At 56.4% G+C, this 19799-nt stretch overlaps 2 protein-coding genes across 2 annotated transcripts; both read right to left on the bottom strand.

The window, feature by feature from the left end:
- Positions 1–723: 723 nt before the first annotated feature.
- Positions 724–13852, bottom strand: ETFB (electron transfer flavoprotein subunit beta). Its single transcript, XM_075536999.1, has 6 exons — positions 13710–13852; positions 7590–7748; positions 7304–7462; positions 6362–6424; positions 2337–2495; positions 724–949 (listed from the first exon to the last, which is right to left on the bottom strand). Exons 1-6 carry the CDS (start codon positions 13764–13766, stop codon positions 779–781), a joined length of 768 nt encoding a protein of 255 aa, XP_075393114.1. The 5' UTR covers positions 13767–13852; the 3' UTR covers positions 724–778.
- Positions 13853–14493: 641 nt separating this feature from the next.
- Positions 14494–16448, bottom strand: CLDND2 (claudin domain containing 2). Its single transcript, XM_075537378.1, has 4 exons — positions 16219–16448; positions 15449–15589; positions 14788–14907; positions 14494–14567 (listed from the first exon to the last, which is right to left on the bottom strand). The coding sequence occupies exons 1-4, from the start codon at positions 16385–16387 to the stop codon at positions 14494–14496; spliced, it is 504 nt and encodes a 167-aa protein (XP_075393493.1). The 5' UTR covers positions 16388–16448.
- Between the last annotated feature and the right edge of the window lie 3351 nt (positions 16449–19799).

Here is a 19799-nt window from a genome sequence, read left to right as displayed (position 1 = left end):
GTGGTGCCTTGGTTTCTAAGACCATCAGAAATATGTGTTTTCTGATGGTCTTAGACAACCCGTGTGAAAAACTCGATTGACCCCCAAAGGGGTCGAGACTCACAGGTTCAGAACCGCTGTACTAGGGGCACCCGTGTGACAGAAAGGCATACCCATAAGATGGGCGGGCTCTAGTCAAGTTGGCAGCCTAACCTTGGTCTTCACTGAGTTGGGGAGTCTTTGATCCCTCCTTCAGAGGAATCCATTATCCTTATCAGAAAGGAGTGGGCCCTATTTAGGGTGGGATAGCCAATAGGGTCTAATTGCCTTAGATGGCTGATAACCTGAGGGCCCTTAGCCTTTATAAACAGTTGGCCTCCCAAGTGCACAGTCAGTGACCATGTGTTTGCAAACAGCAGCCTTTTGGCATTATTATGGGGGGACATCGTCGGGAAGAACCTTTAGGAGAATGTGAGTGGGATGCATCTCCAATCCACGAACCTCCAGCCTTGGCCTCCCAGACTCCTTAATGTATGGATGTGGAGCGTTTGTCCGCATAGTCTTCCCCGTTGTTTCCCAAAGCCACGTCTGCCTCTCTCTGCAGTATGGGGTCTTCTCAAGGTCAGGGGCTGCCTGTGACTCGCCTGGGTCCGGAGTCGCCCGGCATAGGGCCCAGCACCCAGGAGACTTAGGTGAATGAGTCAGAGGAGGAGCCCCCGAGGGATGAGTGGACTGAGTCAGGTATTGAGAGAGTAATTTTTTTATTACAGAATTTCGGTGAAGGGGGACGTGGGGGGGCTCAGATCCGCCCAATCTCCTTCAGTTTGGCCACCAGGTCCTCCGTGGTCTCCACCTTGACGCCGGCCGCGCGCTGGGGAGGGTCCTCCACGCTAATCACAGTCAGCTTGGAGGTCAGGTCCACGCCTAGGTCCCCGGCCTTGACCACCTCGATCTTCTTCTTCTTGGCTTTCTGCATGGGGGGAGGTCACAGCTCCTAGGGCTGCTGCAGTCCCCGCCTTACCCAATGCCCGGCTTGCCTTGAACCCACTTCCCACGACTGCCATTTCTGCAGAGGCATTCCCACGGCCTGGTCCTTCTGGACCTGTCCACACCCAGGACACGGGCGGCCTCTTACAGGATCAGGCTGGTGTGGACAGTTAGTTCCTGTTGGCTGGGGCGCCCTCCGTGAAGACAACCATCTGGATCAACTCTACTGGCTGCAATGTACTGATGGGTTGTCCTTTCAGTGGTGATAATTCACTGGACTTTTGGCTGCTCTGACCCTTCTATTGGTTGACAGTACCCACGGAGCCCTCCTATTGGTTTAGATGTCTTATTGTAACCTCCCTTTTGAGTGAGAAGGCCTAAGGGACTCTCCCTATTGGCCGAGAAGATCCTGGACCTGCCTTAACCTACCAATACTACCCTACTGGGTGAAATGACTCAATAAGCCTTCCTATTGGCTTAGATGACCCGATGAGGTGTTGCCAGGATACCGACACAATGAATCCTCCTTATTGGCTGATGGGACCCACTGAATCCTGCCTATTTGCTGAGATGACGCAATGAATCCTCTCTCTTGGTTAGGCTAACCTACTGATCTTTTCCTATTGGCTGAATGACCCCATGCACCTTCCCTACTGGTTGCTATGACCCACTGAACCCTCCCCTATTGGCTGAGATGACCCAAGGACTCCATCTCCTAGCTCTGAGATCCCATGAGCACTTCCTGTTCACCAAGAGGGCCTGATGACTCCTCCCTGGCCTAAACGCAACTATTAGTAGCCCCCCCCACTCCTTAATAAACTAAGATAACCTAATGAAATCCTTTTATCTTGCCAATAGGAACCAATAATCCTCTCCATTGACTGGAAGGAGCAGGGAAGCCCTTTCTATTGGCTAAAGCAACTTTTCTGTTGGCAAAACTCAACCTGATCCATTGCTATCGAGTCAGTTCTGGCTCCTAGTTGACCCTACAGGATGCAGCAGAGCTGTCCTGTAAGCTTTCCAAAGGTGTCCTTTCATTTCGGGAGCAGCCTGCGGTGTCGTTCTTGTGTGGAGCGGCTGGTGGGTCCCCACAGTCAGCCTCTCGGCAGCCCAATGCTTACAGCACCGTGCCACCAGGGCGCCCATCTGTTGGCTAACAGAACCAGTGGTCTTGGCCAAAATAGTTCCTGTGAAATTTCCTTCCAGGCAGGGAAAACCCAGGAAGCCCCATGAGGTCCCATGACCAAGTGAAGGGATACCTTCCCCTGGATGAAAGGTCCCCAGTTCCTGCTCCCCTCCTGGCCCCATGACCAGTGGGGCCACATAGGGCCTTGGATACCGCCAGCGCCCCGGTCCGGCCAGGTGCTCACCATGATGTTGGGCAGCGTGGCATAGCGGGGCTCGTTGAGCCGCAGGTCTGCGGTCACCACGGCGGGCAGCTTCAGGCGCACGGTCTCCAGGCCCCCGTCAACCTCCCGCTCCACTTTCACCTTGTCCCCCTCCAGCGTCACCTGGGAGGCGAATGTGCCCTGGGGAGGGGCGGCGGCGTATGAGTGGGAGCGATTAACGCAGGCGAAGCAGCATTGGGGTCGGGTCCCCTGGAGTAGCCCTAGAGGGCGCAGCATAGCGGCCCCAGAGGGTACCCTAGGCTGTGAGCTTTGTGGGGGCGCATCGCCAGGTCTTTTCTCCCGTGGGGGAGCGGCTGCTGATCTGGTTAGCTGCAGGACCCTCCATCAGTCCGCACTGATTCGTGGCCACCCTGTACCATGTTTCTAAGGCTCAAAGGCTTCAGGGGGAGCAGACGGCCTCTTATGTCTCTCTCGGGTGGCTGCTGCGCTCCAGCTCCTGACCAGGCGGCGGGCAGTTCCCTGTGGAGTGTATTCTGCTGCCACTGGGCGGAGTGGAATTGCCTCAGCCGGTTTCCAAGGCTGTAACTCTTTCCACCAGCAGAAAGCTGCCTCTCCCTCCTGAGGAGCGGCTAGTGGTGAGCAGCCCCATACGTCCCCCACTACACCACGCGGCTCCTTGGGTTTAGTATAGGAGGTGTGTGATGGTACTTTTCAATGTTAAAATATATGCTAAATATATTATTAAAGTTAACATACTTTAAATCAGGGGTCCTCAAACTTTTTAAACAGGGGGTCAGTTCACTGTCCCTCCGACCCGTTGCAGGGCCAGACTACAGTTAAAAACAAACAAACTATGAACAAATTCCTATGCACACTGCACATATCTTATTTTGAAGTAAAAAAACAAAACGGGGCAAAAACACCCAGCCGGCCGGATAAATGTCCTCGACAAGACACATGTGGCCCGCGGCCGTAGTTTGAGGACCCTTGCAGTTTAAATGAATACTTTGAATGTTAAAACATATGCTAAGTGTGCTATTAAAATCGATGTTTTAAATTCACAAAATCGGTATTTCAAAATGTTAAAAATATATGGCAAATCTATTATCAAAATTAATGTTGTAAATTAGTGTTTTAAATGAATAAAATTAATATTGTAGAGCGGCTTCTGGGATCCAGCCATCAACCTCCCTCTACAATATTAATTTTAAACTCTTTCAAGTGTTAAAATACATGCTAAATGTATTATGAAAACTAATACCTCTCAAATGGATACATACACTTTTTTGTACACCAAACTCATTGCATGGAGTCAATGCTGGCTCATAGCAACCCTGCAGGTCAGGGAGGAAATATCCTGCAAGTTTCTGAGATTGTAGCTCTGCCCAGGAGCAGAAAGCCCCATCTTTAGTTTATGCTGATCTTGCAGTTTGCTCCCCAGTGCAGATTCACTTTGCCACCAGGGCTCCTAATAAATCTTTTAAATTAATAGAATTAATCATATCTCTAATGCATGAAAACATATGCTAAATGTATTATTAAAACGAATACTACCTACTACTTAGGCTTTGGAACAGGACCATTAAGCCTGAAGGCTAGTTCAGTGGGCAAAACAGAGCTCCTAACAATAGGAATTCTACATCCTGGCCTGCTGAGTAGTAGCGGGCTCTTAAAAGCTTGCGAATAGCCATCTAAGAAGCAACTATTGGTCTTTTCCCACCTGGAGCAAGAGACAATGGCAACAACAATAAAAGAAAACTTGAAGAAGTAATTAGTGCAAAGGACTATTGGCCCACAAGAAGTGAAGTCTCGTCCACGCTGAGACCAGAAGAACTGGATGGTGCCCGGTTTCCATTGCCGACCACGGTGACAACAGAAAGTCCATGTTAGAATAGTTGGGGGCTTGGGGTGTTTTTCTTTAAATGGAACAAAACAATGGTGCCTTGGAGTTACTCGATATGGGCCGTCTGGCCATAGTCTTTGTGACCTTTCACCAAATGTTTACGTGGGACTCTGCAAGGGAGGTTCTTGGAGCCCACCAAGGGGACGGACACCGTGCTGATACTGCAAACAAAGTGCCTGGCGCTCTTGTGGGGCTGGCTGCATGCGAACCAGGGGTGTGAGACCCTAAGGGGAAGGCGCTGGTGCTGCCATCCCGCAGGGCGTAATAAAAGAGACATTTCGCCTGTGAAAAGTGGGGACCTCACAACCACCAATACAGGAGCAGGGCGAGTCCTCTGGGCCTGGGATCCCGGTGCTGAGGGCCTCCTGGATCCAGGAGACAGAGACAGACAGACAGACAAAGCTGTAACACCGGAGACAAGAGAGGGTGAGAAGCCGTGGCAGAGAGAGGGTGACAGAACTGGAAGTGGCTGGAGACAACAACGTGAGGGGTTTCCCAACTTGTTCGGAGCAAGAGAACTGTGTCTTTGGGCTAAGGCTTCATGGTAGGGTGGGGCGCCTCCAGGCAGGTATCTGCAGGGCTAAACGAGCTGTGTAACACTTGCCAGAGCAGGCCAGAGGCCAGGTCAAAGGGCTGAGGGCCAGGCAAAGGCCTGCGCGCAGGCACAGCTGAGAGGAGGCTGTTTTGACTGAAGAACTGTATCCTGAGCATTCCTGAACCTGAATTATAACCTGTGACTTCCCTAAGTAAAGCCGTAACGGTGGGGATGGTCCATGAGTTCCGTGTGGTCACGGGAAGGACTCTAGAACCCATCGGAGTACAGGGCTGTGGGAGCAGGGATGCTGAGCACGCTGTGGGAGGGACGCCTGGTGTCAGGGTTGGTCACACGGCTGGAGGCACGTCTCATCTCTACCTCCTAGGCACTGGCCTTGGGCTGCTGATGCTCGTAGTGACCCTCCTCCCGCCACCTGTAGTCACACCTCCCCCATGGCATTTTCCAAATTGTCCGGCCAGTCCTGGGACAGATACAGGGTGGAGAACCAACAATCGGGGGGCTGAGGGTGAAGTGTTTCCTAGAGCGAGGGCAAGGGAGTCCTCTCTGAAGACGTTATTTGAGCAGAGACCTGACGCAGAGGAGCAATAAAGCCGGGTGATACATTGAGGGAACAGTGTTCTGAGCTCAGGGAACAGCAAGTGCAGAGGCCCCGTGGCAGAGAAGAGGCTGGACAGGCTGAGGAGCAGATGTTGATGCCCATAAAGCTTGCCCAGCTCCTTGCAGCTCACTGGAGTAGCTGGCCTGCTTCCCCACCCGTCTCCGTACAGAAGGGCCGGGAGAGGGGCAAGCCGTGTTGTCTTCCAGAACAGGTGCCCATGAGAACATTCTATGTCTGCCATGCATTGCACGGTGTCCTCCAAAACTTATGTGTCAGCTGGGCTGGGCCATTATTCTCGGTGGTTTGGTAGTTATGGGATGATGTAACCTGGCAGGTAAGTGATGCTCCCCTGCCCCTCACTTCCCCCGATGTGATCTGATAATCCCATAAGATGTAAAAGAATGGATCCAACACCCACGATCCCATCAGAGGTCTGATCCGATGTGAGGAGAGTTTCCTTGCACACATCACCTTGCATCTTACACGAGATCAAAGAAGAGAGGAGGGAGCAGAGATGAGAGTGGCTACTACCACCAAGAAGGAAGAGCTGGGGGCAGAGCGTATCCTTTGGACCCAGGGCCCCTGCGCTGTGAACCTCCTAGACCCAGGGCACACCTGAGGCCAAGATGCAAGAAGCTCTCTAAGGAACACAGGGCCCAAGACCCGTAGCACAGACCAGGACCTTTCCCCACAGCTGACAGAGACAGACAGACTTCCTACAGCTGGAGTGTAGGAATTGGGACTTCTCCCCTCCTGAACTATGAGAGAATGAATTTCTGTGCACTGAATGACCACCCCCCCCTTGGGGTATTTCTGTGAGAGCAGCTCTAGAGAATTAAGATGGTCTGCTAATTGCAGTGATTGGTTCGGAGGTATGCACATGGCTCAGGCTGGACCAATGAAGAGCCAGCCACGGGAATTTCGCTAGGTCTTGTGGGAAAGAGGCTACCTCCGTGCTGAGGCACAGGTGTACCTCACTCCCGCCTCACCTGTGGCCAGTCCAGCAGCCCCGCCGTCATCTGCCCCGTCTGGTTACAGTCATCATCGATGGCCTGAGTGGGGAGAGAGGAGACTCTGTGAGAAGGCTACTCAACTGCAGCTCACGGCCGGCCACCCCATGGGTGACAAAGGCAGAACTGCCCCCACAGGGGCTTGCTTGTCCATAGTCCTCCTTGGACTGCTAAGTGCATGGTTGGTGGTGGTTCGAACCCACCAAGCTCCCCGAGGGAGAGGGATGAGGCTAGCTCTCATAGAGGTTTACATGGCAGTGGGTAAACTTCCCAGAAGGGGCCCTGGTGGTGCGGCGGGCTCAATGCTGGGCTGCTGACCATGGTCAGCCGCCGCTCTGCGGGAGAGCACATGGCAGTCCGTTTCCCGTACAGATCACAGCTGGGAAACCCTGGGGAGCACTCCTACTGTGTCTTTCGGGGAGTCTCCTGAGTTAGAATCTACTTTGATGGGAAGGTGTGTGTATTGGGGGGGGGGGGGGTGATGGGCCAGGCTTTTCAATTTCCATGAAAGCAGATGGCAGGCCTATACCAGAGGCTCCCAACCTTATTTGGCATATCCCCCAGTTTATAAGGGAAAGATATTTTTTAAATTACTCAGAGTCTCAATAGAAATATCTTTTGTGCCACAAGCCATCTCCCCGGCCAAGTGTAGGCATCTGCATCAGTCCAGTGTCTCCCGCCAAGGGGCGCGATCGCCCACACTGGGAAATGCAACTCTAAAGCTGGGGTCCCACTGGGTTTCCATTCCCAGTGCCCTCCCACCACCTGGCGTCTCTCCCCAGAGCCCCAGCTTTCCTTGTTCCCAAGGGCCGGCTCCGGAACCTTCAGCCTGGCAGGTCTCAGGCCCCTGCGGCACCACCTCCTCCTGGGCAGGGATGTGGGGAGGGAGGAGCCGGGGAGCTGGGAGGTGGGCACACTGACCTGCTTACCCAGCAGCACCAGGTTCACCTTCTCTTTCTCCGCCAGCTTGGCCAGGACCCGGGCCACCTGCAGGGGACCCAGGCGATCGGCCTCTGCAGCCGGCACCTCCACATGGATGCCCCGGTCTGCGCCCATGGCCAGGGCAGTGCGGATGGTCTCCTGCCGGGGGAGACGGGGTTGCCATCAGCTTCTGGGCCTAGTTGTCTCGGGGTGGGGGGAGCCCAGGAGTCTCGCCCTGGAGCCCCTCCTCCTTCAGACCCAGGGTCCCCCGCCCCAGCCCCAACACCTGGCACTGGGCGGGCCCGCAGCTGACAGCGATGACCTCCTTCACCAGCTTCTTCTCCTTGAGTCGCACGGCCTCCTCCACGGCGATCTCGCAGAAGGGGTTCATGGAATGTTTCACGCCGTCCGTGACCACGCCCGCCTTGTCTGGCTTCACTCGGATCTGTGCGGGAGCCAGCAGGTGAGAGTGGGCCCGGGGTCCAGGCTCCGCCCACGGGACCCCGAAAGCCACGCCGGCCCACCCCTGGGACAGGCCGGCTCCTCCCAGAGACTGGGGCCACGTGCACCCTTTCTCCAGGGCAGGACAGGGGGCACAGCCCAGGAAGACGCAGGGCCTGTAGCAGGGTCCCACAGCTCCAGGGCCTGAGTCAGGTTAGAAGGAGTGGGCGGAGATATGGGAGCCTTTCAGACCCTCATTCCCAGCTTCTGCGTGAGGAGGCCAGATTCCCTGTGGCCGCCCCTCCTCTCATCACTCCTCATGCCTGTCACCCCCTGCTTTGCGTACCAGATCCCACAGTGGGGAACACATCATATGCAAGCTATCACAACGCACATCCATTTCGGAAGGAGCTGCTTGGCTGTCGCCACTCAGCCCTGGCACTGGTTGACCTATAACCGGGATGAAACCCGCTTGGCCCTGCTCTGTCTCTTGGAGTTCAGGATGGCGACCGCCGAGCCAGTTCGTCCCACTGAGGGTGTTCTTTGTCGTGCTAGCCCCCCCACCCCTCCCCGCTTCACCAAAATAGTTCACCAGGCCTTTCTTCCTAGTCCCACCAGGGGTTTCCTGCTGGTATCTGAGATGCCGGTGGCAGAACTCTCGGCGTGGCAGCACCCCACCAGCCCCCACCCCATGGGACCACCTGGCAGAGGGGTGGTGGGCGTTATAGGCATGCACCATCTATTGTTGTTCCCACGCACAGCACGACAGAGGGAAACACTGCCTGGTCCTGCACCGTCCTCACCTCTGGGACGGTTGTAGCCACTGTCAGCCCATCGTCCTGAGCGCCTGCCTGGTTTTTTTATTGTTGCCCCTCTTATTCTACCAAGCACGATGTCCTTCTCCGGGAGACTAGTCTCTCCTGGTTACGTGTCCAAAACGGGTGACACAAATTCTCACCAAGGAGCATTCTGCTGGGACGCCTTCCAAAACCAGCCTGGGAAACCCCCCCGGCCCGTCAGGGTCGCTATGGGCCGTGATTGACTCAAAGCCACAAGGTGGGCAATCTTTGTGGACAGCGACGGCCACACCTTTCTCCCGGAGGTGGGTACCTCTCCCGGCGCTAAAAACAACCAACCATAGTATGTTCCAGATAGGCCTTTCCCCTGGAGGGAGTGCCCTTGCAGGCTGGCTCAATCAAGGCCAGGGTAGAACCTGTCCTTGGGAGGATGCGATGCGCTGCTTCCAACCTTCAGCCTTGCGAGGTGAAGAAGAGGTGGGCTCCAGGCGCCGCGCCAGCTTGGCCTCAGGGCAGAATAGGGCGCGGAAGGGCTTCTGTTGGTTTCTAACTCTGTGTGTCATTTTGCAAAGCAGGAAGCAAGGGCTGGTGTGGAAAATCAGGCTGCAGGATTATTTTGCTTTTGTTACAAACAATGATGTTTCAGACGTTGGGGCGGAGGAGTGCCACGGTCAGAGCTCTTAAAGGAGCAGCACGGGCGCACCCCACAACAGCATGCCGGCCTTCTCAGGGGGCTTGATGTGCCGCAGCTCATTCTGCTCGCGGTCTTAGCTACGAACTGAAAGATGGGGGATTCTGAGGCCACCAGCCTCAGAGAAAAGGCCTGGTCCCGACAAGACTGAAACCCAAACCCACCACCATGGCATCAGTTCTGATGTCTAGTGCAGAGCTGGAGCCCTGGGGGCGTAGAGGTGTGATGTTGGGCTGCAAGCCTCAAGGTTGGCAGTTCAAATCCACCAGGAGACAGAGCTTTTTACTCCTGTAAACAGTTAGTCTCTGAAACTCAGAGGCCGGGATACCCTGTCCTCTAGGGTTCCAATGAGTCAGCATCGACTTGATGGCAGTGTCTGCTTTGTGTGTGAATATTTTTATAGGTCCCTGTGGAACGGGCCCACAGGGGGTTCCCAGACTGTGGCTGGTCTTGGAAGGAGTAAGAGGGTCAACACAAAAAGAAGCAGACCTTCAGGGAGATGGACTGACGCAGTGGCCGCAACCATTGACCCAACCTTGCCAATGACTGTGAGGCTGGGGCAGGACATGGCAGCGTTGCGTTCTGCTGCACACTGGGCTTCTAAGAGTTGGAACCAGTGCAGTAACACCTAACAACGATGATGACGACAAGAGTCTTTGACAAGAAGCAGACTGGCACACCTTTCTTCCTTGGAGCTGCTGGCTGGGTTCGAACTGCTGATCTGTTGGTGGTCAGCCCAACCCTTAACGTGTGGTACAGCCAGAGCTCATTCCAGAAAGACCCAGACCCATGGCCTTTAGGTAGATGCCAACTCATAGCAAGGTGGTGGGGCAGGATCAAGTACCCCGTGGGGTGTCTGAGTCTGTACGTACACCATTCCAGAAGCAGACTCCCCGCTTTCTCTGAACAGCCGCTCAAAAAGCAAAATAAAAATTTCAAAAGAACGTCAGACTCACTGTCAATGAGTGGAGTCTGATTCATGGAGACCTATAGCATGGAGGAAAACTGTCTCTTTGGGCTTCTGAGAACCTGTGGTGTGAAGGGTGGGTTTGAACCGCTGACCTTGTGGTTAGCAGCGTCATGCTTAGCTCCTCCTGAGCATCAGGCAGTGGGCTTAAACCGCTGACCCCTTGGTTTTACATGTGTCGTCAGAGGACCTGCCTGAAATATTTCTACCTCGGAAGCCACTTGGACAGGTCTACTCTGCCCAATGGGCCAGAACAGACTCTTCCACACATAACAGGGTAGGAGGAGAGACTATTTCTTGGGAAGGTGGGGGTTGGAGCAGTTTGATCATTGGCTTGATGTTAGTGGTGGTGGAATCTTCTGGAAAAGGAGAGCAAAGTGCAGTGAAACAACAGGACATGGGTCACCAGACTGTCCATATGTGGAAGGCAAACATTCTGGTGTGCATAGCTCAATAATAGTAGTAATAATATAACTAGATGTGTCAAGACAGGGAGGGGGTTGCTGTTCCCAGGGAGGGGCAGAGGGGACTGACTGGAAGGTCGGAGCCACACCACCCACTGCCATTGAGTCAATTCTGACTCATTGTGACCCTACAGGGCAGGGTAGAACTGCTCCCCTGGGTTTCTGAGACTGTCACTCTTTACAGGAATCGAAAACCTCACATTTCTTCCCCAGAGAAGCTGGTGGTTTTGAACTGCTGGCCTTGGGGCCACCAGAAAACCCAAACCAAACTCATTGCCATCAAGTCGATGTTGAATCATAGCAACCTTATAGAGCTATGAGTTTCCGAGACTGGAACTCCTTATGGGAGTAACAAAGCCCAGTCTTTCTTCAGAGGGGCAGCTGATGGTTTTGAACTGCTGACCTTGCAGTTAGCAGCCTGCTGTTTAGCCACTAGACCACCAGGCCTCTTCCAAGACTTGTCACGGCCAGGCAGAGGCATTGGGACTTTGTGCTAAGGTACTAGGGAGCCACGCACAGTAGGGCTGTGAGCAGGGAGGGACAGGGTATGCTCTGGGTATCTGGAACGGCCTGGACACAGGAGACAGGAGGCTTTGGGGAGGGTCCAGGCCGGAGAGGAAGAAGCCCAGCTGTGGAGACCCTGAAGGCGGTGAAGCGTGGGGTGAGGAGGGCAGAGGGCAAAGGAAGGCAAGAAGGTAGGAGGGCCAGGACCAGGGAGCAAGAAGGCTGGCTGTGGAGTCCAGCCTGGCAGCTGATCAGCAGAAGTCAAGGGCATTGTTGGAGAGGCTGCAAAGCCAGCTCTGGGGCAGGGGCAGGGGCGGATCCAGGGTGGCTTGCACACCACCTCTCTGTTTACTTGGACACCAGGGAGCCGATGTGGGCACCCAGAGAGGAGCCGATGCCAGCCTGCCCCAGTCCACCCTAGCCTCATGGATGAGACCGATATGACCCCAGACCTGTCAGCTGGGGAGACCATAGCCTTGGCTCTGGTAGCAGGAGGGAAAGGTCTGGGGTGGGGGTAGGGGTAGGGGCTGGGGGAGGGCTCACAGGGAACAGAAAGAAGAAATCCCAGGAGCCCAAGAGAGAACAACCTGCCAAGTGGCACCACAGGTGCCAAGTCACTTGGCGGCGGATCGCAGATACAAGGAGCACTGGCCCTGTAGCTCGGACAGCCTGGGTTCAAATCCGGCCCCTGCCTCCAATGGGAGCGGCCTGGGGGTCTGACAAGTCACTGAGCCCAGAGGAAGCCCCTGGGTGTGGACGTGGTCAAGGCATTCGGTTGCTAATGGTAATGGAGTAGCCTGTGGCCCCAGCCCAGCTGGACGTGCCGCAGAAGAGAGGTGTGGCAATCTAATTCTGAGACATCAGCCCCTGAAAACTACCTGCACAGGGTCACTGTGAGTCCCAGCCCGGAGCGTTTTGGCTGTCACTGATTTTTAGCCCTGGTAGTGCAGCACATTAAGTGTTGGCTCAATAACCACAGGGTGGGCAGCTCAAGTCCCCCAGTCACCCCAAGGGAGAAAGATGAGGTTGTTTGCTCCCCTAAAGATTGACAGTCTCAGAAACTTGGTGAGGCTTTTCTATTCTGTCTTACGGGGCCACTAGGGGTTGGAACTGGCTCAATGGCAGTTGGTTCTTGGTCCTGTCTCACTGCCATTGTCACACCAGGCCAATGCTGCCTCCTGGGGACCAAAGAGGACAGGGGAGAACTGCCCCTGCAGGTTTCCAAGCCTGCGACTCTTTACAGGAGTAGAAAGCCCCGCCTTTCTCCCATGGAGGTTTCGAACTGCTCACCTTGGGGTTGGCAGCCCAACATGTAATGCACTCCCTGAGCAGGGTGTCTAACCCCCACGGAGGACTTAGGACGCAGCATCAAGGTCAAACTGGCTGCTGCCAGGTGCCAACTGGTGATGGCTGTGCCTGGGAAGGAGTAGAACTGTCCCGGAGGAGGGTTATTACCAGGAAAAATCTCACAACTGCAGGTCGCCAGGCCTTTCTTCTGCAGTACGGCTGGGTGTGTTCAAGCTGCTAACCTTTAGGGTAATAGGAGAGGGGCCCTGCTGGTGTAGAAGTTATGCCTCAGACTGCTAATCATAAGGTCAGTAGTTCAAAGCCTCCAGCCACTTTGCAGGAGAAAGATGAAGTTTTCTCCTCCAATAAATATTTAGAGCATTGGGTAGGGTGGGGGTGAGCGTGGGTATAAAAGGGAGCTGGTATCAAGGAGTTCAAGATGTTTTGAACCTGATTGGGGTAGCAATTGTGCAATACTGCACAGGTGATTGGACTATTGAGTATTATATCTGTCAGAGCTCCCAAGAAAATGATAAAAAGTTTCAGGAAAAAAAAAAAAGTTACTCTCCGAGATCCACAGGGGCAGTTCTACCCCGCCCGGGAGGGTGGCTGGAGTCGGCATTGGAATCGATGGCTGGAGACTAGTTTGGGGTTTTGAGTCTAACAGGGGGCCTGTGAGCACGGTGTCACTGGGCCTGAAGGGGTCTGTCTCTCGTGTGTGGCTTCCTAGTCCACTCCTCATGCTGGCAGAGTGGATTATCGGCTCCGTGACCCCGGAGATGCCAGGCTCTGTGCTGGTGACACTGAGGCTCAGAGGTGAGCTTCCAGGCTGGTGGGGGAGATGGATTCGGAGCCACAACCTTCAGCCTGGTTTGCGTTGGTGTCTGGTTCACCACTGCCCAGACCTGCTTTCCTCTGGGGACAAGCCACGCCCTGAGACGCTGTCCCTCCCACTTCCCACCAGGTCAAAAGTAGCTCGCCTGGCCCACGGCTATTAACAGTGAGAACTTGGGGAGATGGGTCACGACCCCAGAGAATGATGGGTCTCAATAAAATGGGATCTGATGCTGGAGCCTCACAGTTCTTGACCTTTGCCCCGTGTGTAACTTTGGACGTATGGGGTGGGTGGGTGGAGGGGAGAGCGGCTAGGGGTCATAGGTTACGAGACGACCCTGGGAGCCGGAGCGCTAATTAGTGACCCCGGAAGCACATGGCCGCGGGACTCAAGAGAGGTGGGAGAGGGGGACCCGGTCACCTTCACGGCGAAGTCGATGACCCTCTTGACACCCACGAGCGCGCGTAGCTCCGCCATCCTCCTGCTGTCACCGCCGCCGGAAGGGGCAGCCCGCAAGTTCAGCCACTCTGTCCCAAAGCCTTCTAGTCCCGCCCCGCCCCAGTCTTTCTCTGCGCCTGCGCACAGCGCGCCTGCCACGCCCCGGCAGCGGATCAGACCAATCAGGAGGCCAGACAGCCGGGAGGCGGGTCAAGTGAATACGGACCAATGGAACGCGGATCCTCCGGAGGGGCGGGGACGGGGCCTGGAACTGGGGGAAAGGTCGTGCCTGGGAGGTCCACGTGTGGAACATCCACCTTTGTCACCCTCAGCTGTCATTCCCAGTGTTTTCAGAGCTCCCCTCACACCACGGCCCTAGTCTTTCTACTCCTTTCGTACTCTCCACGCCGCCATCTGTCCATGGTATCCGTGTCCCCTGGCCCACTCCGTGCGGGGGGGTCTCCAAGTGCTCCCCGCCGGAGTTCCCGTGCCCGTCCCGCGTCTGTGTCCCCTGTCTTTGCAGGAGCACGCCTACAAGTCCCCTTCTATCCATGGCCCCACACCATCGCCACACGTCCGCATGCCCCCTCCCCCGTGTCCTTTTCGCCCCAATCCACAGCCATGGTGCACTCTGGGCTCCTGCCTTCTCTCATACCCCCACCCAGGTCTCATGTCGCCTCGACGATCGTGTACCCCAGACCCGTAGAAAGTCGCGCGGAGCCGCGGTAAGGGAGAAGTTCCTTTATTGCGCCCCAGGCAGCCGCGGTCACAGGCACACGGGGAACCCGCTGATGGCGTCAGTACCTTGCACGATCATGTCTGCCAGCAGAAAGCAGAAGCCTGGCGGGAGGGGAGCGGAGGGAGGTGGGTCCCGGGGCGGGGACCTGGGCGGGTCCTGGGGTTTTGAGGCTCTACTGGGTCTGGGACAGTCGGGGCGGGGGTTGGGGAGTGGTCCCGGAAAGGCACTGGGGGAGTGTTTAGGGAAGCCCTGGGTAGTGGGTGGGTGGTGGGCTGGCTAGGGCTCTCTGGGCAGTCTCCTCTACCCCGCCGTCCCGGTTACCCGCGAGAATAGAAAAAGGTAAAGCCAGCCACCCCGAGAAATAGGACCAGGAGAAGAAGAGGTCCGACTTCCACGCATCCTTCGCCGAGTAGCCTATCAGAGCGATCAGCAGCAGCAACCCTGGACCCGCAACGCCAGGCAAGTTAGCAGGACCAGGGTATGCGGTACGCAAGCCACGGGCTAGACAGCGCATGCGCGCTCCATCCCAGTCTTCAGGCCACGCCTTCCTCCTCCCGCCACTCCCAGAGTTCTGCCCTCCGTCTCAGGCCCCGCCCCCAGCAGGCAGGCCCTACACTCCCCTTCCCCGCCACGCCCTCTATGCTAAACCCCACCCCCTAAGTTAGGCCACACCCATCTTCCTTGTCCCTCCTATTGCTCGCCCCTCCGTCTCAAGACCCGCTCCTAGTCTTCAGACCACAGCACAGCTCTCTTCCCTGCCACGCCCCTAACCTTGCCCCTGCGTCAGGCCCCGCCCCAACCTCTTAGGCCACACCCTCTCTTCCCTCCCAAGTCCCAGCCCCTTCTAACTCTGCGGTTCTCAGCCCCCGACCCTAAACCTTGTCGTTTCCTGCCACCTCCTGTCGCCCCTCAGCTCCTGAAAGCCCGGCCCCTCGCCGCCGGACCCCACCTCGCCCAAGCCCACTCTGGGCTGCAGCCTCACCGCTGAGGAAGAAGGTGATGCTGGTCGCGCGGCCCCGCTGGAAGTCGCCGCGGTGGCATAGGATGCACAGCCCCATCGACATGCCCACGAAGCCCGCGCCTGCAGCCAGCACCATGCATGCCCCCGTCATCGCCAGCATGGCTGGGGAGAGGGCGCTGCGTAAGACCCTCCCCCAGGCAGTTCTGGAAGGGGAGCCCCGTTGTCCTGACCCGGCGTCGGTTGTCGCGATGGTGACTCCCGAGGGGTGGTCAGGGTCCCGACACTAAAACAAATCCCGAAATGAGGGGACCGGGAGGAGAAAGGGTCGTGGTGGACTCGAGTATGGAGGGGCAGCTGGCTCTCTGGAGGAGCCCTGGTGGCGCAGTGGGTTACTGGTTGGACTGCTAACCACGAGGTCAGCAATTCGAAACCCGAAGCCTGCTCCTTGGGAGAAAGATGAGGCTGTCTGCTCCTGTAGAGAGGTCACAGTCTCCGAAACCCACAAGGGCAGTTCTGCTCTGTCCTGGAGACTCGCCGGGAATCGAGATCAACTCATTGGCGGTGAGTTGGAGTTTGGAGCTGGGTCTGAAGTTGGGTTGGACGGGGTGGGGGTAGGGAGGCTCCTTGTGATGCGCCCAGCATTTGTGCCACCTGCAGTGGATGGCATGGACGTGGGGGGGGGCGAGTAGGGGGCTGTCGTCTGGCGGGCTGGTGGGGGCGGGGCGGGAAGGGGCGGGGCATCGGGGCTGGTGGGGGCGGGGCATCGGACCCCTGCTCGCGCCGGGCCTCACTCTCGCAGGGTATGCTGTTGCACACGCCCAGTCTGCACTCCTGCCACAAGCCGCTGTGGCCCTCCGAGTTGCGGGACCAGTAGTTGGTGGCGGTGGAGAGGACTATGAGGACGTTGGCTAAGACGCTGAGCACGGTACCCCCGCTCTGAAGACTCCGCTTCACCCCCATGCCAGGGAGGCTGCTGGGAGCCAGGAGTGGGGTGGGGAGGGATGGCCACACATGCCTTCTCATTGGCGAACCCCCCTGACTCCCCAGGACCCTCCCCTCCCTGTTCCTTCTTCTCAAGGCCCCTCCCTCAGCACCCCTGCTTGGGACCCCTACTTGGGGAGGGGGCTTAGAGACACCTGTCTCAAGACTTCTTTGTTGTCCCCTCCCATCCCCTCCCCAGTTCCCGCCAAGTGCCTCCTGGAACCTTTATTCCTGAACACCCTGGCCACTCCTACCCCCCCTCAGGTCTCCTCTGTGCCAGACGCCCCTCCCTGCCACCCTGAATGGACATCAGAGACCCGCCCCCAGCAGGGTCACTCTCAACCCCTCCAGTGCCCCGCCTCCATGCGCACACCCAGAGGCCTCCTTGACTCACGGTCAGTTCCCCAGGGCTTCCTAGATCCCAGCCAGAGCGGTGGGGGGAAGGGAGGCTGGGTTACTATGAGGCAGCTTGAGTTCCAGAACCTTTCCCCCAGCAGCCATTTAAAGGGATAAAGCTCCTCTAGCAGCCTGAGGGCCGGCCAGGGTAGATCATTTCCTTCTAAACTTCTCTGGCCTTGACTTCAGAGGTACCACACCCCTCCCGCCCGCCTTCCTCCCCCTTCATGCTCTTCAGTCAACTCCTCCCAGTGTCGGGGACCTCTTATGCTCAGATGGTAATAGAAACCTTTCTGCCCCATCTCGTTGGGTCGCGATGAAACAGACTCGACTCTGGTGGCTGTGGTTTTGATTTGGATCTGGATCCAGTAATCCAGGATTCTGGGAGTGGGGTGGTATTCAAGGCTCCCTAGTGGCCCGCCAACCAGAGCCAACCACTCCTCTGGGAAAGATATGGCAGGCCGTGTGCTTCCAACAAGAATTAGATCTAAACCCCCAAACCAAACGCACCACCTCCATGAACCCCCCCCCCAAACCAAACACACTACCACCACGAGTCCCTTCTGACTCATCTCGACCCAACAGGACAAAGTCGAACTGTCCCTGTGGGTTTCCGAGGCTGCAGATCTTGAGCAGACACCCTCATCTTTAAAATCCCAAGGAGCGATCGTTGAGTTCAAACTGCTGACCTTGTGGTTAGCAGCCCAATGTGTAACCAACTAGGCCAACCAGGGGACAAAAACAACTCACTGGGGCATTTCTCACAGGGTGAGATGGAATTGGCCCCCTGGCGGTGGGTGGGTGGCTGGGTAGGCCTGGAGGCTGCCTGGATGAACGCAGTGCTCGGCTGCTACCTGAAAGGTTGCAGGTTCAAGTCCCCAGAGACACCTCGGAGGAAAGATGTGATCTCATTCCTCAGCCTCACCCGTTCCTAGCTGTCCCTCAGACTCCTCAGCCGAGCTCAGTACCTCCCACCACGTTTGGATCTGCCCTAACCCCCGTGCCACCCTGTTACTCGGGCCATACTCACTGTTCTTGCCTCCTCCCTGCCCTTCACCCCACAAGACCCTTGGGTCCCCCAAACCTATCCCCTCCTGTCCCTGTCTCTGTCTGTTTAGACCTTCCCCTTCCCATCTCCTGCCAGGTTCCCAGCTGTGCTCCTGGCTCCGCACCTGTCCTAGCTCCCCATCACCCTCAGGAGAAACCCCAGTGTGACCTCGGAGGTCCTGGCCCCCACCCACTTCTCCATCCTTTTTGAACCATCCCCACAGCCTATGTCCCAGCCTCAAAGCACCATTCTCAACCCCCTCCCCCCCCCAAAAAAAACCATCCTTGGACCCATTGACCTGGGTTTGTGTTAGCCCTGATGGTGCTGTGGGTTAGGTGTACAAGATTGCTCACCGTCAGGTGCTTGGTTCAAACCCACCAACCACTCCCAGGGAGAAAAAACAAGGCTGTCTGCCCTCAGAACAATGTACCATCTCAGCAGATCTTTTATAGGATCATCATGAGTCAGAATCTACTCGATGGTAGCGGATCTGGTTGTAAGGGGGCCTGGGTTCCTACAGTCTCTGGGTGGTCTGATGGTGAGTAGGCATGGCCGCCTACCCAAAGGTTAGGGCTCCATCAGGGCCCCTGGGAAGTGAGCCCTAGCAATTCACTCCCGAAAAACCAGCTGCTGAAGACCTTGTGGGGGCACAGCCCTCCTCTGATGAGGACAGGGCCACCAGGAGTTGGAATCTTTTCCACGGGAACCGCCATGACCACCTGGATTACCTTGCTGCTTGGCCCTCCAAACACCAAACTCACGGTCCTAGAGTCGATGATGACTCACAGCAACCCTCTAGCACAGGGTAGAACTGCCCCTGTGGGTTTCCAAGTCCAACTCTTTACCGGAGTAGAAAGCCCTGTCTGTCTCCCACGAAGCTGCTGGTGGTTTCAAACTGCTGCCCTTGCTGTTAGGAGCCCAACATGTGACCACTCCTCCACCAGGGCTCCTTTCCTGGGCCCTCAAGAAGTTCCTAAACTCCCCCCCCCTTTCCCCTGAGAGCCTTACTGAGGAAGACCTCCATGACCCCTCTCTATTCTGAGATACCCTACTTCAACCCTTGGGGGCTCTGACTGTTGTCTGCCTGGCCTGTGTTGGTTGCTTTTCTGCCTGCCTCCCCAACTGGACTGCCAGCACCCCCAACCAGGTGGCCCAGCAGGGAGGGGAGTGGAAGTTGGGGACACACTTGGGAAGTGACAGCTGAGGAGTGAATGAATGAATGCATGGATGGATGGATGGATGGATGGATGGATGGATGGATGGATGGATGGATGGGTGGGTGGGTGGGTGGGTGGGTGGGTGGATGGATGGATGGGTGGGTGGGTGGGTGGGTGGGTGGGTGGATGGATGGATGGATGGATGGGTGCGTGCGTGGGTGGGTGGATGGGTGGGTGGGTGGATGGATGGATGGATGGATGGATGGATGGATGGATGGATGGATGGATGGATGGGTGGGTGGGTGGATGGGTGGATGGGTGGATGCATGGATGGATGGATGGATGGATGGATGGATGGATGGATGGATGGATGGATGGATGGATGGATGGATGGATGAAGCACACAGGGATTGAACATGTGCAAAAACAGAGAGCAGCAGAGACAACTAGTGGCTGTGGGAGAAAAATAAAAGGTTGCAGACGGGAGCCCTCGTGGTGCTGTGTGTTCTACACTAACTGCAAGGTGAGCACTTTGAACCCACCAGCTGCTTCTTGGGAGAAAAATGAGACTCAATTCCCAGAAGGGTTTGCCCGTCTCAGAGAGCCAAGGGGCGCAGTTCTGCTCCGTCCTGCTGGATCTCAGGGAGTCAGCGGGCACTCAACAGTGGTGAGCAGAGTTGGGCTTTGTCTTGTGTTTCTGGTTGGGTATCCACAAAGTCCCCCCCTGGGGATGGGGCAGGTAGGCTCTGGGTCACCCAGGGTCACCCACCGTGACGCAGATCCCCCGTTG

Source organism: Tenrec ecaudatus, chromosome 18 (assembly GCF_050624435.1).
Source record: "Tenrec ecaudatus isolate mTenEca1 chromosome 18, mTenEca1.hap1, whole genome shotgun sequence".
Taxonomy (NCBI): domain Eukaryota; kingdom Metazoa; phylum Chordata; class Mammalia; order Afrosoricida; family Tenrecidae; genus Tenrec; species Tenrec ecaudatus.
Note: the sequence above shows the minus strand (reverse complement) of the source record. Positions and strands in the feature narration are given on the sequence as shown.

What these genes read in the sequence shown, in the direction of transcription:
- CLDND2 (XM_075537378.1), bottom strand. Translation starts at nt 16,387, where the DNA reads ATGGGGGTGAAGCGGAGTCTTCAGAGCGGGGGTACCGTGCTCAGCGTC. An exon ending in CATCACCTTCTTCCTCAGCG is followed by an intron (nt 14,908 to 15,448) that starts GTGAGGCTGCAG and finishes TTGCGGGTCCAG; the next exon opens with GGTTGCTGCTGCTGATCGCT. An exon ending in ACCTTTTTCTATTCTCGCGG is followed by an intron (nt 14,568 to 14,787) that starts GTAACCGGGACG and finishes CCCTCCCGCCAG; the next exon opens with GCTTCTGCTTTCTGCTGGCA.
- ETFB (XM_075536999.1), bottom strand. Translation starts at nt 13,766, where the DNA reads ATGGCGGAGCTACGCGCGCTCGTGGGTGTCAAGAGGGTCATCGACTTC. An exon ending in GGCTGCTGGACTGGCCACAG is followed by an intron (nt 2,496 to 6,361) that starts GTGAGGCGGGAG and finishes GCCCCTCCCCAG; the next exon opens with GGCACATTCGCCTCCCAGGT. An exon ending in CCACGCTGCCCAACATCATG is followed by an intron (nt 950 to 2,336) that starts GTGAGCACCTGG and finishes CCCCCCATGCAG; the next exon opens with AAAGCCAAGAAGAAGAAGAT.